The sequence below is a fragment of the Rhinoderma darwinii genome, chromosome 1 (assembly GCF_050947455.1).
Source record: "Rhinoderma darwinii isolate aRhiDar2 chromosome 1, aRhiDar2.hap1, whole genome shotgun sequence".
Taxonomy (NCBI): domain Eukaryota; kingdom Metazoa; phylum Chordata; class Amphibia; order Anura; family Rhinodermatidae; genus Rhinoderma; species Rhinoderma darwinii.
The window spans coordinates 635,835,263-635,858,008 of record NC_134687.1 but is presented as its reverse complement, the minus strand read 5'-3'; the positions used below and the strand labels follow the sequence as shown (position 1 = coordinate 635,858,008).

General features: G+C 41.0%; 1 protein-coding gene across 1 annotated transcript in view; it reads right to left on the bottom strand.

Annotated features, from left to right (window-relative positions):
- Positions 1-22,746, bottom strand: part of LOC142656024 (uncharacterized) — a 54,846-nt gene that overhangs the window by 2,880 nt on the left and 29,220 nt on the right. The window contains 6 exon segments of the mRNA XM_075830886.1: positions 7,799-7,910; positions 8,077-8,174; positions 14,587-14,701; positions 14,868-14,965; positions 15,092-15,170; positions 15,257-15,354. Coding sequence (XP_075687001.1) covers positions 7,799-7,910; positions 8,077-8,174; positions 14,587-14,701; positions 14,868-14,965; positions 15,092-15,170; positions 15,257-15,354 — 600 coding nt within the window.

Below are 22,746 nucleotides of genomic sequence, written 5' to 3'. Positions count from 1 at the left end.
TTTTTGTTGATTAGTAAAACCACAATGTTGACAAATTTATAAAACATGACGAAAGACACAGGCCGGTTTTTAGGCCGTTTTCTTCATAGCCAATGCCAGAAGTGGATCCAGCATTAAGGAGAAATATAAGTCCTGCCTTTATGTTTCTCATGCCTTTTGAATTCATTAAAGGAAGGGTGTCGCGGGAAAAAAAAAATTTTTAGATCAATTTGCTTTTAGTGTTTTATTAAAAATGTTTTTATTCATTTGTGTTTTACTTTTTTTTTCTAACTTTTTCTTCACTATGGGGGCTGCCATTTTTTTTCATCTCTGTATGTGTCGATTAACGACCCATACAGAGATGGAATACGGCACATACATCCCCATAGAGAATGCCTGGTAGCCATGGCCGGACAGTAAGATGACTACTTCCGGTCGCGGCTTCCGGACATGTGTTCTGAAGCAAGCACTAGGAGCGGAGGGAGCAGATGGAGCGGACGGACCGGAGGGAGTGGCGGCGGCAAGAGCAGGTAAGTTATGTCTGTGTATGTTCATGTTTTAGTGTGTGATTACCACTGTATGTAAGCCTACTACACTGTGTATGCGCTCAAAAAATGGCGGCACACAGTGTAGGAGGTTTGAACATTCAATCCCCTCCTTTCTCCTGGCACTAGCCAGGATAAGGGAGGGGGGATTCTATGAGCTCACTAGAGCGTGTGTGTTTACACCAAATTTGCAGCATAAAGCAATGTGGTTGCTTTACCACATGCCAATGCTGCAATTTTGGGAATTGCTCCCTCTAGTGACCAGCACAGGGAAATGTTATAAATTAGAATCTAATTTATAATATTTCCTGACTTGTGAAAAAATTATAACAATGTCTAATCATGTATACACTAACTGTTTAACAAAAAAAATAAAACATTTCTAGTGACACATTCCCTTTAATTGCTTTGGCTAAAAAAAAACAACCAAATACAACATAAAAAACTGCATCAGCTTCTCTTGTATAATTGGTTGTTTTATCTCGAATGTTAAAAATGTTCAATAAAAATAGAATTTAAAAAAAACAAACTGCATTAATGATTCCAGCCTTATAAAGCTTTGTCCTTGATATATTTTAATCAGGATTCTGGTGACCACATTCAGTGACCACTTTTATTACATAAACTTAGACTTGATCAAAAATAATAAATCTGAAAAGCACAACCCCATCTGGCAATCAAGCCTGTCCTCTGCCAACACATTAGGCCCTTTAAATCAGATTAGGTATCAGACTTATGAAAAGTGGTTTACTGCAAAACGGCACAGATTTCAAATTGATTTTTACTGGCTGTGCCGTTTTTTTTCACAGCCCGTTTTACCCGCAAAATAAAATTAACCCCTTAATGACCGGGCCAGATTTTGAAAATATGGTTTGTCTGACTTTATCAGAGAATAACTCTGCAATAGTTTTGTATATCCAAGTAATTCTGACATTTTTTTTTTGTCACGTTGTACTTTATTTAGTGGTAAAAGTAGACTGATAAGATTTGCGTAAAATTAGTTAAAAAATCCAAAATGTGAAGACATTTTGTAAAAATTTACATTTTTCCCTAGTTTGAACTGCAATAGGTCCCATATGTACATACATACATACTGTACAATTTTTTTAATTAAATATATATTGCCATCTCTTTACTCCCTTTTGGCTGCACTTTTGAAAAAAAAACAAAAAAAACATTTTGAGCAATTTAGAAGACTTACAAATTTAATAATAATTTTATACATTTTGAAGTACATTTTGTTTTCCTGCACCAAGCCAAGTTTAATGAGGTTCATAGGTGTCAGAATGATGGAAACCCCCATAAATGACCCCATTTTGAAAACTACACCCCTTCAGGTATTTATTAAGGGTTGTTGTAAGTATTTTGACCCCCATGGTTTTTTTGTAGGAATTCATGCAAAGCGGGTGTAAATATAATTTAAATTTTTTCACAAATATATCATTTTAAAAGGCAGATTTCTTTGTAAAGCAAACATGAGAATAAAGAATCACACCCCAAAAATTTATCACCCTGTTTCTCCTGGGTTTAAAAATACCCCCATTGTGGCCATAATACGCTGCCTGGATACGCGGCAGGGCCCAAAAGGAAGGGAGCACCCGGTGGATTTCAGGACACATATTTTGCTTGGACATGTTTTAGGCCCCACTGTACATTTGGTGAGGCTATGAGCTGCCAGAACGATAGAAACCTCCCATAAATTACCCCATTTAGAGAACTAGACCCCTTAAGGTATTTATCTACGGGTGTAGTGAGTATTTTGACCCCACAGTTTTTTGCTAAATTGAATGCATAGCAGGTGAAAAAAAAACAAAAAACACTTTTGTCATAAAAGTATCACTTTGAAGACCGATTTCTATGTAAAGCGACCGTGAGAATGAAGAAACACACCCCAAAATCTATCACCCTGTTTCTCCTGTGTTCAAAACGGCCTCCACTTAGGACGTAATTCATTGCCTGGCTGAATGGTGGGGCATGAAATGACAGGAACCCCTCTATGGCTTACAGGACATAATTTTAGCTTGAATGACTTCTAGGCCCCACTCCTTCTTTACAAAGGATTTGTGCTTTCAGAACGATGTAACACCCCCAAAAGTGACCCCATTTTGAAAACGACATTCCTTAAGGTATTCATCTAGGGGTGTAGTGAGAATTATTTTCTTTTTGTGGGAAATCATTCCCTAATGGTATTCATCTAGGGTTGTAGTGAGATTTTTTTGGGGGTTCAGGATCTTTCCCTAATGGTATTCATTTAGGGGTGTAGTGAGATTTTTTTTGTTATTTTGGAGTTTTTCTTGCATTCCAATTTATATGTGGGCTATAGTATAATAAAAAGTGAAGTGAAAACAAAATCAATGGATTGGATAATAAAATGGTAACGAAAATGAATAAAAGGCCTAAAAATAGTTTTAAATCAAATTATTAATTTAGGGATATATGGTACACACGGAAACATTCCCTAATGCAGAGCCCTGGTTTCTCTGGGCAGGTGTCACACTGATAACTGCTTTCCCTCCGTATTCCGTTCCTAGCACATACGCAACATTTCTTTTGGGGTCAGCTTTTTTGGGCAGTAGGGGGCACTTCAGATGGGAAATGTTGTCCTGGGACAATTCTGCTGGCTTAGCTAGAGGATGCCACCCCTCCCCTCCCCTGGACCTGGTCTCCAAATATAAGGTTTTTAAAAACTCTTTCTTGATAGTGAAGATAGGATCCCTGGTTCCCCGCCTTTCTAAAAATGACAAAGGAATTATATAGTGACACTTGGATGAGGTGAACAGACAGTTTTTTGTACCATATCTGGTATTTCCGGACAGCGCTGTAGGGCTGCATCATCTGGTCTGCAAGGTCCACCCCACCCATGAACTTATTGTAATCCTGTATGCAAACAGGCTTACAGACACGACTTGTCCCGCGTACAGGAATGTGGCTGCTGCTGTCTGGGTAAAATCGATGTAAGCATCAGGACATCCCTCTTGTCACGGAATTTGGCAAGATGCAAGTCCTCATTACAAAGTCCCCTGATTTCCCCAGCTTTTAATTTTTGGTTGACCAAGGACATTGGAAGGCCTTTTTGATTTCGGCATATGGTGCCACAGGCCACTGTTTTTTTTGCAGACAGGCACCTGAAGAGGGGTACGCTAGTGTTGAAATTATCCACATACAAATTGTAACCCTTATCCAAAAGAGGGTGCAAAAGTTCCCAGACAATTTTTCCACTGCTGTTGAGTGAAGGGGGGCATTCTGGAGAGACAATTTGGGAGTCTTTCCCTTCATACACTCTGAATTTATTAGTGTAACCAGAGTCGCTTTCACACAGCTCATACATTTTTAACCCAAATCGGGCCCTCTTGTTTGGCAAATATTGCTTGAAATGTATGTGGCCTTTGAAAAGGACCAGAGACTCATCCACAGCAATCTTTTTTTCGGGGGTATATGTCTCCAATTTTAAAAAGCCGGTCATGGCTGGGGTCACTGCGGGGTGGGCAAAGCGTGTGATCAACAAAATCAAGGAAGCGCAGTATGTTCTCAAAGTGCTGCCTCGTCATTACCTCTCTATACATAGGGGTGTCATACAGGACATCAGATGTCCAATAGGACCTAATTGTGGGTTTCTTAACCAAACCCCTATTCAATAGGAGGCCCCAAAATTTTAAAATGTCTGCCACAGCTACTGGACGCCACACGCTATTTTTGGCGTAATAAGATGTGGGGTGACTGGCGATAAATTGAGCAGCATATAAATTGGTTTGCTCAACCTTCAGGAGTAATAACTCCTCAGAAAAGAAGATTTTAAAAAAGTCCTCCTCCCTAAACCCCTCGGTGCTGATTTGGATGCCCGTCACAGAACTAAATTCTGGACCACACGGGGCGTATGACTCTGTGGGCACCCAATCGGGGTCAATGGCACTAGTGCTAGCCTGCGGCACCTTGGCTGTGGCTCCTCATCACAAGAGCTAGTGGATGATGACAAAATGAAAAATTGCTCATCAGTCTCACTTGCGCTTTCTGTATCCGAGCAGATCATGGCGTAGGCCTCTTCTGCCGAATACAGACGCTGAACCATTTTATTACTATAAGCCTAACACTAACCCTAACTAACTTTATCTAACTAATTGCCCCCTAACTAACGCCCTACACCTAACTTATGCTACCTAATGCCCTCTGCCTAACACTAAGTAACGATAATGTACCCTACTAAACCCCAACTAAATGCTACACTATATATATATATATATATATATATATATATAAAACACTAAAACGTCCCTACTACATTAACCCTATAAACCTAACGCTGATAAATGTTCCCGAACACTAGCCCTAACTATGTGTTTGTTAACGGTGTTTATTTGGTACACGTATTTTGAAGACTTATGTACTTTTGATGTTGAGGGTTTTCATATTATTGAATGTGAGGCACAGATGTGTCCATAGTTGATTTATTATATTCACTCATTAATTTATATATATATATACACTTTTTCTATAGTACTCTTGCAGTCAAATATACATAATTGATTATTTATTTTTATTTTTAAAAAAACAATATGAGCAGCGTTCCGGTAGAAATCGGCCCCTAATGAGGTACACAATAATAAAACATCTGCTGGGTAAAAACGTATTAGATTTAAATCATCTGTATTTCCTGGTCAAACTTCACCAAATTGTGAAGATAGAGAGATTATGCTGCATCAAAAAGGGTTTTGATATGTCCCAATTATACTTACTTGTACGTAGTGTTCCGTTCTGTCCAATCGGGTGCGCGCCTCTGACGTGTGCAGCCGGGACTGGGTGAGGCCACGCCCGTCTCTCCTAGAGTGCGGTGCGCATGTCCGGATCATCTGGTACGCGACCAGAGACCGGATGTGCGCCGCAGCACTGGAGGACGGAAGTGGGGCATGCCACACTTCCGGTTTCGCCGTCGGATGCGCGCCAATTACGCTTGGACGGGACGGAACACAGATAGAATACACCTGGGTAGATAGGGTATATAGGGTGCCCCCTGGCCAGACACACTACACCCCCTTGAGGAAGCGGACATCTGCGAAACGCGCGTCGGGGCGCACACAGTGACCATCAGGACTTAGCCTAAGGACTTTTTATGGGTAAGACTATCCCAGCAATTTTTTCACATAGGGTCTGCTTCAGACCCATTACCCTCATTTCTGATGTTCGTTTTCGGGACCATTTATGCCCTTTAAACAGCATCTAAGACTGTAAATAGATCTAACTAGTCTCATGCCACATTAGTGTTAGTCTTGCCCCAAACCTATACGTTCAAGGTTTATTATACACACCTTGGCTCTCCTGATGTGTCTCTATGTCATTTTTTGATTGAGTACTGTTATACGTCTTTTAAATGTTTGTCTATTATGTATATTTAAATAAAGCTTTGTATTGATACTTTTCTAATATATATTGGCTATAGACTCTGTTCTTCTCGTGTGTACACTAGCCCTAACTATGTCTAACTAATTGCCCCCTAACTAGCGCCCTATACCTAATTTACGCTACCGAATGCCCAACGCTAACTAAATGCTAAACTAATTATATATATATATATATATATATATATATATTTATTAATTAAACCAAACCAAAAGCACAAAGCACGTTATCCCCAACGATCTGACAGCAATGAGGAGAACGGAGCTGTTTGCCCTGCCTCACAGCCTTTGCATGCTGCGATTGTTCTGTCAGATTTGACTGACCAATAACAGCGATCGCTGTACGGGGACCACTGTCATTGGTCCCTCGACGGCTCCCTGTGACACTCAGCTGACTATGACAGCTGTTGCCAGGGACTGGTCACCGTGTAAATACACATGGTGACAGTTTAAGTGCAGGACGGATATATTCGTCCTCCTGCACGAACTAGCAACCGCAGAGAATGGATATATCCGTCCTTCAGCGTTAAGAGGTTAAAACATTTTTAGTGAAATAGCTGCAATTGTCGGCGCAGTTTTGGTCCACATAAGTCACACCATGGCCCGTGTGTGAACACCGCTTTAAAGACAATCTAATCTTGGCGCAGTCTGCCTTTAACAAGATAAATGTGCCATGAGACAAAGCACACATCCCAGGCTATATCATGGACCTGCACCGTCACCAGATCTAAATTTTTATTAAACATCTTTAGGCCACGATCATACATGCAGTTAAAATACTGTGACAAAAACTGTATCATAAGCCAAAACACAAGAGAGAGTGGTCAAAAGAAAAAAAAGAAAAAAATTAATGCAACAATCTTTTTTCTGCTTTCCTTCATATTGAATCCATTTCTGGCCTTAGCTAAAAAGAACGGAGCCAAAAAATGCGTCAAAACATCATTTTCGGTATTTTATTCCCAGCCAATTAATAATGTAGATCATTTTATAGGTGGGTTTGTCTATTGTCGATACTAAATCTGTAATTTTTTAATATATTTTAATACTTTTGCACCCAAAAACTTTTAGAACTTTACACATTCCGAGACCCACAACTTTATTTTTCTGTCGGCGTGACCATAATATGGCTTATTTTTGCCGGATAAGCTGTAGTTTTTATTGGTACATATAATTTCTTTTTTAGAAGGTAAAATAAGTAAATTTATTTCACGGGTTGTTCTAATTACGGTGATACCAAATAAGCATTTTTATTTAATGTGAAACCGTTTTTAAAAAAACAAGAAAGTAGATACGGATGTAGCCATCTTTATCTTGTGTGATATCACGCTGCAGCAAGTTATCAGTCAACAAAAGCCATTGAAAAGTAATTGAAGTCAAGATAAAGATGACTACATCAGCACATTGTTAATGAAAAAAGGGGCTTAATTTATTTTTAATAAATCTAATTTTAGGACTCGTAGCGGCGATCAAGTGGTCGCTTACATGATGCTTCGGAATACATAGGAATTCAAAGCATTATTGCCTGGCAGTGTTACACAGACAGGCAACCTATTAGTGCCAAGGCTGGAAGACAAGTGTCAAAGCGAGACTCCTATCAGCGATGATTTCAGTAGATACGTAGTTAAATGGAGTTCTCCCAGATCCCGGCTGTTAGTGCAGCTGTTAATAGTAGCTGGTTCCCCCCAAAAAAAAAGTGACACTAAGCCTAGTGCATGACCGGATTGATAGAACACATTGTAGAGAACTTCTATGTGCAGTCACAGCTCCTTCAGGTCCTGCACTATGTATAACACATTGTCTGAAGTGTTACTGTAATGTAGAACTAAGGAGGAATCTCACCTTAACAAACCTCCCAATTCACTCTCTAAATTCATTATTACTTACCTGTGGTAACATCTCCTGGAATTTCCTCCTCCACTTCACTCTTGCACGGTTGATCACCCCTCACCCGCTCGTCTTCTTCACCCTCCGGTTTAATATTAGTCAGATCTTCCCCCTGATTTCACATATGTAACAATTCAGTACAATACAGCAGAGAGTGTAAAGAATCTAACAGATCAACATAAGAATCCACCAAAATCTATGACCACATCTATGACCACAGGACCAAAAACCTCCACACCCCCCTATATAAATCTGGTATAGGGCTCAGCTTCATCTACCTGATGATTCTCTGGGATATTGTGATTTTCCTCTGGACAGTCCTGGGAATACAGAGGACTGGGACATCTCTCTGGTGGATTTCTCCTACTGGATCCATCTGTAGGAAACACACAGTGACTGAATACATGACTACTGTATATCTGTCTATATATCAGACACTTCTCTCAATACCTTCAATCCCCACTTTTGGTAGGTACTAACCATTGCATCCCGGGAACACCCCACAATACCATTTTGAAGATGCTTTGACCCAGTCGTCTAGACTTCACAATCTCTCCCTGGTCAGTCGCGGAGATCCTTACACTTGTCCAGTTCTACTACTTCCAACACATCAACTTCAAGAACGGACTGGTCACTTGATGCCCCCCCCCCAGTCAGACGCCATTGTGACGGAACAAAAGGTTATTCACTTCACCGGTCAGTGGTATATATAGATTATATATATATATATTATATATATAAAATTTGTGTTTTCATTTTCTTATTTCCTCCCCGCTTTCCGAGAGACATATCTTTTGAATTTTTCTGCCGACATATGAGGGCTTATGTTTTGCAGTAGGAGTTTTGTTTTTAACGGCATCAGTTATCTCTGATCCTAGTCATTGAAACGAGGCGTCAGCTGTAATACACAGCTGACTACCGCAGCATCAGGAGTGGAGTCCGTGAACCCGCTCCATATTCCGCCACCTTCCCAAACCATGACATACATGTACGTTAAGTGTCTAAAAATCTCAGCCCGGCGTTTCATTCTCCACTTTCAACATGGGACCTTTCTATAGTTAAAGTCCTGAACTTAAATACAACTGGGCTTTACATTTTTCCCTGGAGGAGGTTTTTTGTTTTTTTGTAATGATTATTTAGATTTTTTGGTGGAATATTAGGGGTAGAAAAGATCCAGTAAAACGGTTGACAGTTTTTAATGTGATTACAATGTATCTTCCAGCGATAATAATATTACAAGAAACTCATTTGACAGTAGATTCCGTTCAGTTGATTTGTAAAGGTTGGGTGGGTAAGGCATATCACTCATGTTATTCGAATTATGTTAGGGGGGTTTCGATTCTAGTGCATGATAAAACCAGATTTCAGACAGAAGATACGAGAATTGATGATCAAGGTAGATCTATTTGCTTATATGGGTTGTTGGAAGGGCTGAGGTGTATTATAATGACAGTCTATCTCCCGCCACTTAGTTAAGCTGCAAGATTATGTTTTAGGTAAACCGCTATGCCCTGCATTCATACTTAGAGATTTCAATCGAATATTGGAAGGCCTGGATAGATGGTCTATGGCGGCATCCCCTTTGAGGGTTGGTAGTACTCAATTTAAGCGCAATATTGAAGAGTTAAATGGAGGAATCCAGGGGTGAGAAAGTATTCTTGTTTTTTGAGATCGTATAGGGCAATGTCTAGAATTGATCATGCATTATGCAATCAAGTATCTATTTCTCAGGTTAGATGGGTGAAGTATGGCTCTAGGGGCCCATCAGATCATGTGCCCTTATGTATAGAGACTGGGATGCAAGTGTGGCTTCGGTTCTGGTAAATTAGTCCTTATTGGCGGCCGTTGATAGAGAGTAGTGATTTGCTACCGGAGATTGCCTCCTTTTTTAACTCAATACATTTTTATTGAAATTTTTTCAAAAGAAAGAACAGACAGACATTGTACTCCATTGAATACAGTTTGATAAAACAACATAGTCACACGATAATGCAAAATCATCAATCACATGGATCACATTGAAATGAGTTAACCATAAAATAAAAATCTAATATCTTCGCCAAATTATAAGAGGTCCATTAACCCCTTCCCGTCGTAAACAACTTTCAGATTTTCATTTTTGTTTTATCCTCCCCACATTACAAAAGCCATAAGGTCTTTATTTTTCCGTCGATATAGTACTATGAGGGCTTGATTTTTGTGGGACGAGTTGTAGTTTTCCGTAGCAGCATTTATTTTGCCATATAATGTACTAGGAAACGGGAAAAAAATTATTTGCGGGGTAGAAAATGAAAAAAAAACAGCGATTCCTCCATGGTTTTTTTGTGCGCCGTTTTTACGGAATTCACTGTGCAATTAAAAACACATGTTAACTTTATTCTGTGGGTCAATACAATTACGGCGATACCAAATATATATAGTTTTTTTCTATATTTTACTACTTTTACAAGTAAAAACCTAAGTGTAAACAAGAAAATTTATTTGGTTACGCCAAATTCCGAGAGCCATAACTTTTTTATTTTTCCGTCGATTAAGTGGTATGAGGGCTTATTTTTTGAGGGATAAGCTGTAATTTTTAATACCATTTTGGTGTACATGCGACGGTTTGATCACTTTTTATTTCATTTTTTGTGGGAGATTAGTTGACCAAAAAAAATAGAGATTCTGGAGTTTACAATTTATTTATTTTTACGGCGTTCACCGTGCGGGTTAAATAATGATATATTGTAATTGTTCAGACTTTTACGGACGCGGCGATACCAATTATGTTTGTTTATTTTTACTATGCTCTAGGGGGAAAGTGGGAAAAGATTTTTTGGTTTTAACTTTTAATTATTTTTTTTCTGACAGACAACTATTAAGCCCTGCCAGAGGCACAAAGATGGCAGACCTGGGGGACTTCATTAGGCCCCCAGGCAGCCATAGCAAACTTTGCCCCCCCCTGCAATTGCGTTGCGGGGAGGCGCGATGAGCTGTTAGAGAGGGTCGCTATTGACCGCAGCATTTAACTATTTAAATGAGCGGGATCGCGCTCGAGCGCGATGCCGCTAGTTACTCTGAAGTGTCGGCTGTAACAGACAGCCGACACCCGCATCGTATGGAGCGAGTTCACTCCGTGAGCCTGCTCCATACTTCCCCTACCCGACTTTGGCGTATGGATACGTCAAATGTCGGGAAGGGGTTAAAGGTTAAGCTTGAAAACCCTGTCTGCAAACAGGGCGTATGTCCATGTAGGTGGGGAATAAACAAGTGTGAGCTCCTTCTCCCAAGCCAAGAAAGGGGAAGACTTTTCAAATTTAGCTTTGAATCCTAAGAGATCATATAATAGGACGCAAACCTTTAAGGTTTGTCACAGGTTGACACCATAGCTGGAATAGAACAGCATTAGCGGTAACCATTAATGGACGATCCGATGGTAAGAGGTGTCTAATTCTATGAAATTTGTAGAAATCAGAGTTTGAGATACCAAATCTATCATGCGGGAGGTAGCAATTGATTATTTTCCATAAGGGATATCATATGAGTCAAACCCCCAATCTTCCAAGAGCGGAGATCCAAGTCAGAGAGAAGGAGCTCGAGAGCCTCTATAGGTGAACAAGAAAGTAGAGAAAATGAAGACTTGCTACACAGTGAATGGAATTTCATCCAATTTTGTATAGATGTGGATAGAAAATATGGTATAGAAATATTTGGCGTACGAGGATTTAATCTAACAATTAAAATAGCTTTTAAATGGTGTATAGGGGCCAATGAGGTTTCAATATGAACCCAATGTTGAGGAGTCGCCCTTCCAGCATTGCTTCAGTTGAGATATGCGAGTACCTAGGTAATAATGGTGAATATTGGGCAAGCTTAGGCCTCCAGTCTTTTTCCCTTTTCTCAACAATCTAACCGCTATACAGATATATGAAGTAAGCAATCTACGTGCCTTAGTGAAAAAAAGATAAGGGCATTTTTAATCGGTAACGTCCTAAAAAGATATAATAACTTCGGAAGCACCAGCATTTTAAATGCAGCTATTCTGCCTATCCATGAGACTTTGTGTGTTGCCAACTGCCTCAAGTCAAGTTCTATTTGCGATAGCATAGAAAAATAATTGGCCTGATATAACTGCGAGACTGTTGAAGTGATATTTATCCCCAAATATTTAATTTGATTCGGTTGCCAATGTAAAGAAAACCTAGACTGTAGGGACCGGAGATCCGACAATGAGCAATTTAAAAGGCATAGCCTGTGATTTTCCCATATTAACCTTATAAAACACCAAAGTCCTGTATAATCTTAAAGGCGGCTGATAAAGAGGTTTACGTTTTTTCCAGGGTTAATATTAGGTCATCCGGGTATAGAGAAATGCAATGAGACCGATCTCCTATCTGTACCCCATAAATGTCAGTGTTGTCTAATAGCTTGAGCTAATGGCTCTATGGAAAGAACAAAAATCAAAGGTGACAGGGGACATCCCTGCCTAGTCCTGTTTGTGCCTCCTTTTTTTTTTAGATCAATCTGGTTTTCTTCTGATATTTATATGGTATGGGGTACTGTCAAAGCTTTGATACGGGGTTTGTTGTACAAAAATGTTTTGTTATTTTTTTAAAAAAATCTTGGGAAAAGATTAATAAGCGAAATAAGGAAGTACGGGAGGTGGAGTCAATGTTTTTGGGGTCACCAACGGAGGTTAATAGAAGGAGGTGGGTTGAGGCACAAGAAAAACTTGATCTGTTTATGTGAGAAAAAGTCAATAAAATTTTCAAAAACAAACCCGTTTTCAGGTTGGGGATACATCTCCAAAATGGTTGGCTAAGTTGGCACTTGGAAATTCGGATAACTCATCGTTGGAGGCAATTAGGAGAGTAGATGGCTCAATTATGAGTGATACTGAGGAAATGATGAAAGAATTTGTCAATTATTATTGTGAAGTTTATACCTCTGAATTAACGAAAACTATGGAGAATTGTGTTGAATTTTTGGAGCGAATTGCACTTCCCAAACTGAGTGCGGAGCAGGTAGAATGTTTGGAGGCCACGATAGATATTTTAGGAGATAGAGAGTTGCGGGGAGAATGGTGAGAAAGAAGGTCCCTGGACCAGATGGCCTACCAATAGAGGTACTACTCCAGCTTTCAGAAGTCTTGTTTCCAATGCTGGTGGATATTTGTGCTCGATGTTTGATCGGGGTGAATTGCCAGATAGTATGAAGGATCCGGATTCTTAAGCCAAAATAAAGATCCTTTGGATATGAGTTCTTATAGGCCCATGTCACTTCTCAATGCCAATTATAAGTTAATTGCTAGTCTATAGGCTGATAGATTGGCTGGGGTTTATGGTTCATTAATTTGCCCTGATCAGATGGGCTTTATGCCCGGTAGGACCACCTCTTGGAATTTGCGTACATATATTGGAATTTGCAGTGTCATGCGGAAGAGGTGGGCGGTCAGGCTATGGTTTCGCTTGATCCGGTAAACAGCTTTAACCGTGTCGAGTGGACCTACATCTCGGCCGTCTTAATTAGGTTTGGTTTTGGGCCGAATTTTCGTTCATGGATTAGGGTGTTGTATGAGGAGGCTGGCGCAAGGATAGGGATAACTGAGTTGGCATCTGAGAGATTCAATCTACATAGAGGGACAAGACAGCGATATCCTAGCTCACCCTTTTTGTTTGCTCTGATAATGGAGCCAATGGCTCATGTTATAAGAATTAGATCTGACATTAAAAGGTATAATGTATGGGTCTCTAGAGGAAAAAAATGCTATATGCTGATTATGGTCTGTTAATGTTGGGTGAGGCAAAGGACTCGCTGAATAAAGTGATTAAGATTATAAAAGAATTTGGGGAGTAAGGGTGAAATCTGCTACATTGGCAAATCTCCCCATGCCTTGCTCTACCTCATTTGAATATCTGGGTATAGAGATATCGGGACGAGTGGAGGAGTTTAAGATATTAAACGTGATCCCTTTGTTAAAAAGAATGAGAAATAAGGCCAAGATATGGCGTAAATTGCCCATTTCAATGGCGGCTAGAATCTCATTGGTAAAGATGATCTGGCTTCCAAAAATACGGTATTATTTGCAGAATTCACCGGTTTGGATTTCTGATAACGTGTTTACAAACTTAGATAGCATAAGAAGAGAATTTGTATGGAAGGGGACACAATTAAGAGCGAAATTACAGTTGCATGTTAAATACGACTAGAGCTGATGAATATCTGGAGCCCAGTTATTATAAGTGGAAGAAGGATTTGGAGGAAGAGCAATGGGTGAGAGCATTGTGTTTGGCCCCTTTGGTATTAAGAAATCCGATACACACAATGTTGTACTATACCCCAAAACTTAGGAGTATATTTTCAAAGGGGCAACCTTATAAATGTCCGAGGTGCCTAAGAATTAGAGCTGATATGATACATATGTACTGGCGATGTTCAAGATTAATAAGATACTGGGAACAAGTGGATCAGGTTTTGGGATCCCGTTTCTGTTAAATATTGAAAAAAGTTTGTTGGGTACGGATTCGGGACTGGAGGGCGATTTACAACTGAAATTAGTTTGCTTGAAAGCTTTTTTTCTGGCTCGTAGAGTAATTGCCTCAAATTGGAAATGATCCAAGACCCCATAAGAGGATGCATGGACGGATTCATAGAACACCTTGTAGAGAACTTCTATGTGCAGTAACAGCTCCCTCAGGTCCTGCACTATGTATAACACATTGTCTGAAGTGTTACTGTAATGTAGAACTAAGGAGGAACCGCACCTTAACAAACCTCCCAATTCACTTTCTAAATTCATTATTACTTACCTGTGGTAGCAACTCCTGGAATTTCCTCCTCCACTTCACTCTTACATGGTTGATCGCCCCTCATCCGCTCTTCTTCTACTTCATCCTCCACTTTAATATTAGTCAGATCTTCCCCCTGATTTCACATATTTAACAATTCAGTACAATACAGCAGAGAGTGCGAAGAATCTAACAGATCAACATAAGAAACCACCAAAATCTATGACCACATCTATGACCGCAGGACCAAAAAGAGCCACACACCCCTATATAGATCTGGTATAGGGCTCAGCTTCATCTACCTGATGATTCTCTGGGACATTGTGATTTTCCTCTGGACAGTCCTGGGAATACAGAGGACTGGGACATCTCTCTGGTGGATTTCTACTACTGGATCCATCTGTAGGAAACACACAGTGACGGAATAGATTGTTTACATGCGATAATGAAATGATGGGAGTAGTGTTTAGGTGACTCCAAGAAAATGTTTTTCTTTTACAACTAATGAAAGTCTCCCCCTCCTTACACTGCTGATCAGTCATTAAATCCTCCTCCTCTTCTGCTTCATCTTTAACCTCGTGCTTAAGATAAATCAGATATTCACCCTAAACAGAGAAGAAAAAAAATTAAAAATTATCTTAGGTTCAATTCCTTTATGGTCATATTTTGGTGAGACTTTAGCGCCATCTACCTGATGATTCTCTGGGACATTGTGATTTTCCTCTGGACAGTCCTGGAAATACAGAGGACTGGGACACTTCTCTGGTGGATTTCTCCTACTGGATCCATCTGTAGGAAACAGTGACTGAATACATGACTACTGTAGATCTGTCTATATATCAGACACCTCTCTCTACACCTTCAATCCCCACTTTTGATAGGTATTAACCACTGCATGCTGGGAACACCCCACAATACCATTTTGGCGATGCTCTGACCCAGTCGTCTAGACTTTACAATTTGTCCCTGGTCAGTCGATGAGATCCTTACACTTGTCCAGTTTTACTACTTCCAACACATCAACTTCAGGAACGGACTGGTCACCTGATGCCTAATTTACCTCTCACCCCTCGATCAGGCGCCATTGTGACGAGATAAAGGTTATTCACTTCACCTGTCAGTGGTTTATATATACAGTGAAGGAAATAAGTATTTGATCCCTTGCTGATTTTGTAAGTTTGCCCACTGTCAAAGACATGAACAGTCTTGAATTTTTAGGCTAAGTTAATTTTACCAGTGAAAGATAGATTATATATATAAAAAAAAAAAAGAAAATCACATTAGCAAAATTATATATATTTATTTGCATTGTGCACAGAGAAATAAGTATTTGATCCCCTACCAACCATTAAGATTTCAGCCTCCTCCAGACCAGTTACACACTCCAAATCAACTTGGTGCCTGCATTAAAGACAGCTGTCTTAAATGGTCACCTGTATAAAATACTCCTGTCCAGACTCAATTAATCAGTCTGACTCTAACCTCTACAACATGGGCAAGACCAAAGAGCTTTCTAAGGATGTCAGGGACAAGATCATAGACCTGCATAGGGCTGGAATGGTCTACAAAACCATAAGTAAGATGCTGGGTGAGAAGGAGACAACTGTTGGTGCAATAGTAAGAAAATGGAAGACATACAAAATGACTGTCAATCGACATCGATCTGGGGCTCCATGCAAAATCTCACCTCGTGGGGTATCCTTGATCCTGAGGAAGGTGAGAGCTCAGCTGAAAACTACACGGGGGGAACTTGTTAATGATCTCAAGGCAGCTGGGACCACAGTCACCAAGAAAACCATTGGTAACACATTACACCGTAATGGATTAAAATCCTGCAGTGCCCGCAAGGTCCCCCTGCTCAAGAAGGCACATGTACAGGCCCATCTGAAGTTTGCAAATGAACATTTGGATGATTCTGAGAGTGATTGGTAGAAGGTGCTTTGGTCAGATGAGACGAAAATTGAGCTCTTTGGCATTAACTCTACTCGCCGTGTTTGGAGGAAGAGAAATGCTGCCTATGACCCAAAGAACACCATCCCCACTGTTAAGCATGGAGGTGGAAACATTATGTTTTGGGGGTGGTTCTCTGCTAAGGGCACAGGACTACTTCACCGCATCAATGGGAGAATGGATGGAGCCATGTACCGTCAAATCCTGAGTGACAACCTCCTTCCCTCCACCAGGACATTAAAAATGGCTCGTGGCTGGGTCTTTCAGCACGACAATGACCCGAAACATACAGCCAAGGCAAAAAGAAGCACATTAAGGTCATGGAGTGGCCTAGCCAGTCTCCAGACCTTAATCCCATCGAAAACTTATGGAGGGAGCTGAAGATCCGAGTTGCCAAGCGACAGCCTCGAAATCTTAATGATTTACAGATGATCTGCAAAGAGGAGTGGGCCAAAATTCCATCTAACGTGTGCAAACTTCATCATCAACTACAAAAAACGTCTGACTGCTGTGCCTGCCAACAAGGGTTTTGCCACCAAGTATTAAGTCTTGTTTGCCAAAGGGATCAAATACTTATTTCTCTGTGCACAATGCAAATAAATATATATAATTTTGACAATGTGATTCTTTTTTTTTTTTTTATATAATCTCTCTCTCACTGGTAAAATTAACCTTGCCTAAAAATTCTAGACTGTTCATGTCTTTGAAAGTGGGCAAACTTACAAAATCAGCAAGGGATCAAATACTTATTTCCTTCACTATAATATATATATATATATAAAAAAATTAGTGTTTTAATTTTCTTATTTCCTCCTCCGCGCTTTCCAGGAGACATTTTTTTAAATATTTCCGCCGACATATGAGGGCTCATTTTTTGCGGTAGGAGTTTTGTTTTTAATGGCATCAGTCCTCAGTCATTGAAACAAGGTGTCAGCTGTAATACACAACTGACTACCGCAGCATCAAGAGTGGAGTCCGTGAGTCCGCTCCATATTCCGCCACCTTCCCAAACCATGACATACATGTACGTTAAGTGTCTAAAGGGGCTAAAAATCTCAGCCCGGCGTTACATTCTCCACTTTCAACATGGGACCTTTCTATAGTTAAAGTCCTGAACTTGAATACAACTGGGCTTTATATTTTTGTTAATTTCTTCCTATAAGAGCTAGAGTTGTAAGGAGAACAGAACCACTCGATATCAACTCCTTGAAAAAGTTGAAGACTAACTAAGGTAAATGTATGGCAGTAGCTACTTCTTGGTAGCTAGTAGAGTAAAAAATACCAGATCACACAACCCCTGATACTCAAGACCTGCCACTCCAACCCCAAGCTGTGAGGTGAAGATTCCTAGAATCCCTGGGGGTCCCACTGCTGGGACACAAACCCCGCACAATCTCAGTGAGGCAGAGCTAGGATAGAGCGGAGGGCAAGCATGCACCCTGCCGTTCCATGGGGACGGACTGAGACCGTGCTTAGCAGTTTACCTCACCCCTTAGACATGAATGGAGCAGAAGGGCAAATGCTCATCCCCCACTTCATTCAAGTTCATCCTCACTGCGATTGTGCAGTGAGAAACAAGGGGTTCAGGAGCCCCCGTTCTAGTGATCGGTGGGGCCCCAATCGATCAGATCTTGAGAAAACAGAAATATATATATTATACACACACACACACACACACACACACACACACACACACGACTACACCCCCATGGGTAGGTTGAGAGAATCTGTCCACCAACCCAGGGAAGATACAAATCCAGAAGATTAGGATAGAGAAAGGTCTAGCAAGGGAAGGGCATCATCTCAGGTTCTCAGGATCTTCATCTGCAGGGCTCAAGTTGCGCTACGTCCACCTCACTACTGGGATACATGAAGTCATGAGTCCCAGAACAAACAGTTTTCCTCAGGGTGACCACCATGGAAACTCTTAAGGACTCTGCTTTCTCCACCACTAACTGCTTTTTTTGGCAGGTGAAAAGAGCAGGATACATTTTCTGGAGTGAAGGAGACAGAGCTGCAATACCAGGGACAGTCACTACAAAATGTATGAAGCCGGGGCTGGTAAACATCGCAGGGGACTCGGAGCTTGTTGGAGCGCCGCTGCCCCTTCAATCAGCTGATCGCCACAACTGATCTGATATTAATGGCCTATTCTAAGTACTAATTAAATTTTTCCTAGACGCCCTCACAGAAGTCCCTTCCTTTAGACTTGACAATGCCCTTAATGTTCTGAATTAAGGAATGGGATTCCTCCACTATCACCTCTTCCATACGTTGCGGACACAAGGGTTTAGAATATGAAGTGGGGGGGGGGATTTTTCTTGCATATTCCACATTCCATATATTTAACATATGGTTATTTTTCTAATGGTGCTCCTAGATCCCTAAAATAAATATAATACATCAGAAAAACAAGGTTTCATAAAAAAAAGTCCGCTTTTTAAATGACGTGCTCTTGATGTATCCTCCAAACAGATGGCCACGATCTATAGAGTTTGTCACGTATGGTGCCCCCCCACATCCCGCACTGGTGACATACATGTATGGCCCGACCCTACAGCTTTGCACCACTTTCACTGCATACCGCAGAACTACATAGCTAAGGGACAAATTCAGAGGCCCATTCATGGGCACATGATGAGGTTCAATTAAATCTCCCAGGTACATTGTATTTGTTGGTGTTGACATGCGCCACCATATTACTTTTTTTATCAGCCCCAAAGATTTTTACGGCTTTGGTGCTATAAACAATTTTCAGGAGGAGAACTTTTTCTCAACTTACAGGCATTGCAGGGTGAGGATCTCAAAAAGTGTTCCACCCCCGAATAATAAGGAATTCAAAACCCGTAATCCACTTTATTCTCTCCTACAAGCTGTAACGGCTGCGGTCGCAGACCGCTGCCATCCCCCATCGTCGGACAGACGCGACCGCAGACTTTTGGCCTCCTGCCAGTCTCTCCCTCCTCGGAGACACCAGCTCGCGCGGCCGTCCTGCAAACAGTCCCTTAGTTGTATCCTGCTCCTAGCGTTCCCGTATCCTGCTTCCTGTACTCTGTATCCTGTTGCGGTGTGGTTTCCTGTGCCTAAGCCTTTAGTTGGAGTCGTGTATCATCTGCCACCTCTGGTGTCATCTGCCACGTCAAGCTCTATCTGTGCGAAAGCCTCCGCTACTGTCTGGACTCTCACAGGTACTCTTGTGCTAAAGACTTTGCATAGACTTTATATAGACTTATTTGGCCAGCTGCCATTCCGCTACAGTGGAGCGGCATAGTGGGTCCACATGCCCCTAGATCGTGACACAAGCAAGGGAACATGTTCTAGACGACTTTCAGTCACGAGTCGAAAAAAAGATAAATTACTTAGAGGTAATATGTTTTTCAAGAACCTATGACAGCACCCCTGGAGAGACATCCCATCCGCTGGACAGGAAACCTGAGGATATAAAAAAGGGACACACCTCTCCACACACCAATTCTTCAGGAAGAACTCAGGATGAGAATTAGTTTATTTTATATACACCTTTATTTTATTTTTTGCGCCACCCAAGTGAAATTACCTCACACCTTCATATACAGTGAAGGAAATAAGTATTTGATCCCTTGCTGATTTTGTAAGTTTGCCCACTGTCAAAGATATGAACAGTCTAGAATTTTTAGGCTAGGTTAATTTTACCAGGGAGAGATAGATTATATAAAAAAAAAAACTGAAAATCACATTGTCAAAATTATATATATTTATTTGCATTGTGCACAGAGAAATAAGTATTTGATCCCTTTGGCAAACAAGACTTAATACTTGGTGGCAAAACCCTTGTTGGCAAGCACAGCAGTCAGACTTTTTTGTAGTTGATGATGAGGTTTGCACACATGTTAGATGGAATTTTGGCCCACTCCACTTTGCAGATTATCTGTAAATCATTAAGATTTTGAGGCTGTCGCTTGGCAGCTCGGATCTTCAGCTCCCTCCATAAGTTTTTGATGGGATTAAGGTCTGGAGACTGGCTAGGCCAATCCATGACCTTAATGTGCTTCTTTTTGAGCCACTCCTTTGTTGCCTTGTCTGTATGTTTCGGGTCATTGTCGTGCTGAAAGACCCAGCCACGAGCCATTTTTAATGTCCTGGTGGAGGGAAGGAGGTTGTCACTCAGGATTTGACGGTACATGGCACCATCCATTCTCCCATTGATGCGGTGAAGTAGTCCTGTGCCCTTAGCAGAGAACCACCCCCAAAACATAATGTTTCCACCTCCATGCTTGACAGTGGGGACGGTGTTCTTTGGGTCATAGGCAGCATTTCTCTTCCTCCAAACACGGCGAGTTGAGTTAATGCCAAAGAGCTCAATTTTAGTCTCATCTGACCACAGCACCTTCTACCAATCACTCTCAGAATCATTCAGATGTTCATTTGCAAACCTCAGACGGGCCTGTACATGTGCCTTCTTGAGCAGGGGGACCTTGCGGGCACTGCAGGATTTTAATCCATTATGGCGTAATGTGTTACCAATGGTTATCTTTGTGACTGTGGTCCCAGCTGCCTTGAGATCATTAACAAGTTCCCCCCGTGTAGTTTTCGGCTGAGCTCTCACCTTCCTCAGGATCAAGGATACCCCACGAGGTGAGATTTTGCATGGAGCCCCAGATCGATGTCGATTGACAGTCATTTTGTATGTCTTCCATTTTCTTACTATTGCACCAACAGTTGTCTCCTTCTCACACAGCGTCTTACTTATGGTTTTGTAGCCCATTCCAGCCTTGTGCAGGTCTATGATCTTGTCTCTGACATCCTTAGAAAGCTCTTTGGTCTTGCCATGTTGTAGAGGTTAGAGTCAGACTGATTAATTGAGCCTGTGGACAGGAGTCTTTTATACAGGTGACCATTTAAGACAGCTGTCTTTAATGCAGGCACCATGTTGATTTGGAGCGTGTAACTGGTCTGGAGGAGGCTGAACTCTTAATGGTTGGTAGGGGATCAAATACTTATTTCTCTGTGCACAATGCAAATAAATATATATAATTTTGACTGTGTGATTTTCTTTTTTTTTTCTTATATAATCTCTCTCTCACTGGTAAAATTAATCTAGCCTAAAAATTCTAGACTGTTCATGTCTTTGAAAGTGGGCAAACGTACAAAATCAGCAAGGGATCAAATACTTATTTCCTTCACTGTATACAATATTTACAAGGAATCCCTTTGTATTCATGTTGGCAATCTACCTTATAAGTGCTCTATATGCTACAAGAACTAGGGAGGGTAACAGTCATAGGTTCTTGAAAAATGGATTACCGGTAAGTAATCTATCTTTTACCCTTTCACCTATGACAGCACCCCTGGAGATGTAAAATAGAAATCAGTATTTTGGGTGGGACCACAGCTTGTAGCACCTTTCTACCAAAGGCCAAGTCAGAGGCGGTATGCAGTTGTAATCGATAATGCTTGAGAAAGGTGTGAGGAAAACTCCATGTAGCAGCCTTGCATATCTGATCTAAGGATGCCTCTGCTCCCTCAGCCCAGGAAGTGGACACAGCTCTGGTGGAGTGAGCCCCGAAGAACTCTGGAGGTTGGAGTTTCTGATTTACATGGGCTAGCTGTATGGCCTGTTTAATCCATCTCGCTATAGTGGCTCTACTGGCTGCCGAACCTTTGTTAGGACCCTGAAACTGGACAAAAATTTTCTGAGGACTTTAGATCCTTGGTGATCTTTAGGTACTGGACTAGGCATCTCCTTATGTCTAGGCAGTTAAACTGTTGTTCCCTTGGATTTTTTGGGGAGTCGCAAAAGGGGGGAAGAATAATCTCTTGGTCTAAATAAAAGGGAGAGATCACTTTAGGAAGAAATCCTGGTTAGGTTTTTAGGATGAGTCTATCCTCTAATAGTAGAGTATGTGGAGGAAAGGCAGAAAGGGCCTGAATCTCACTCTATGGGCTGATGTAATGGCTAACAAGAATGTAATTTTGAGTGTCAGCATTTTTATGGATATAGAGTCTAGTGGTTCGAACGGTGGATTTGTCATAGCCTGGAGAACGATGTTTAAGTCCCATGGAGGAACTGGGGATCTTATCTGGGGCTTAAATCTGCAGGAGGCTATTAGGAATCTCTTAATCCAGGGGTGTTCTGCTAATTTAAAAAAGGAACTTAGTGTGGATATCTGAACCTTTAAACGTGCTAGGGCTAAGGTTCTTATTTAATCCTGCCTGGTGAAAATCCAATATCAGAGGGATATCTGGTTTGGT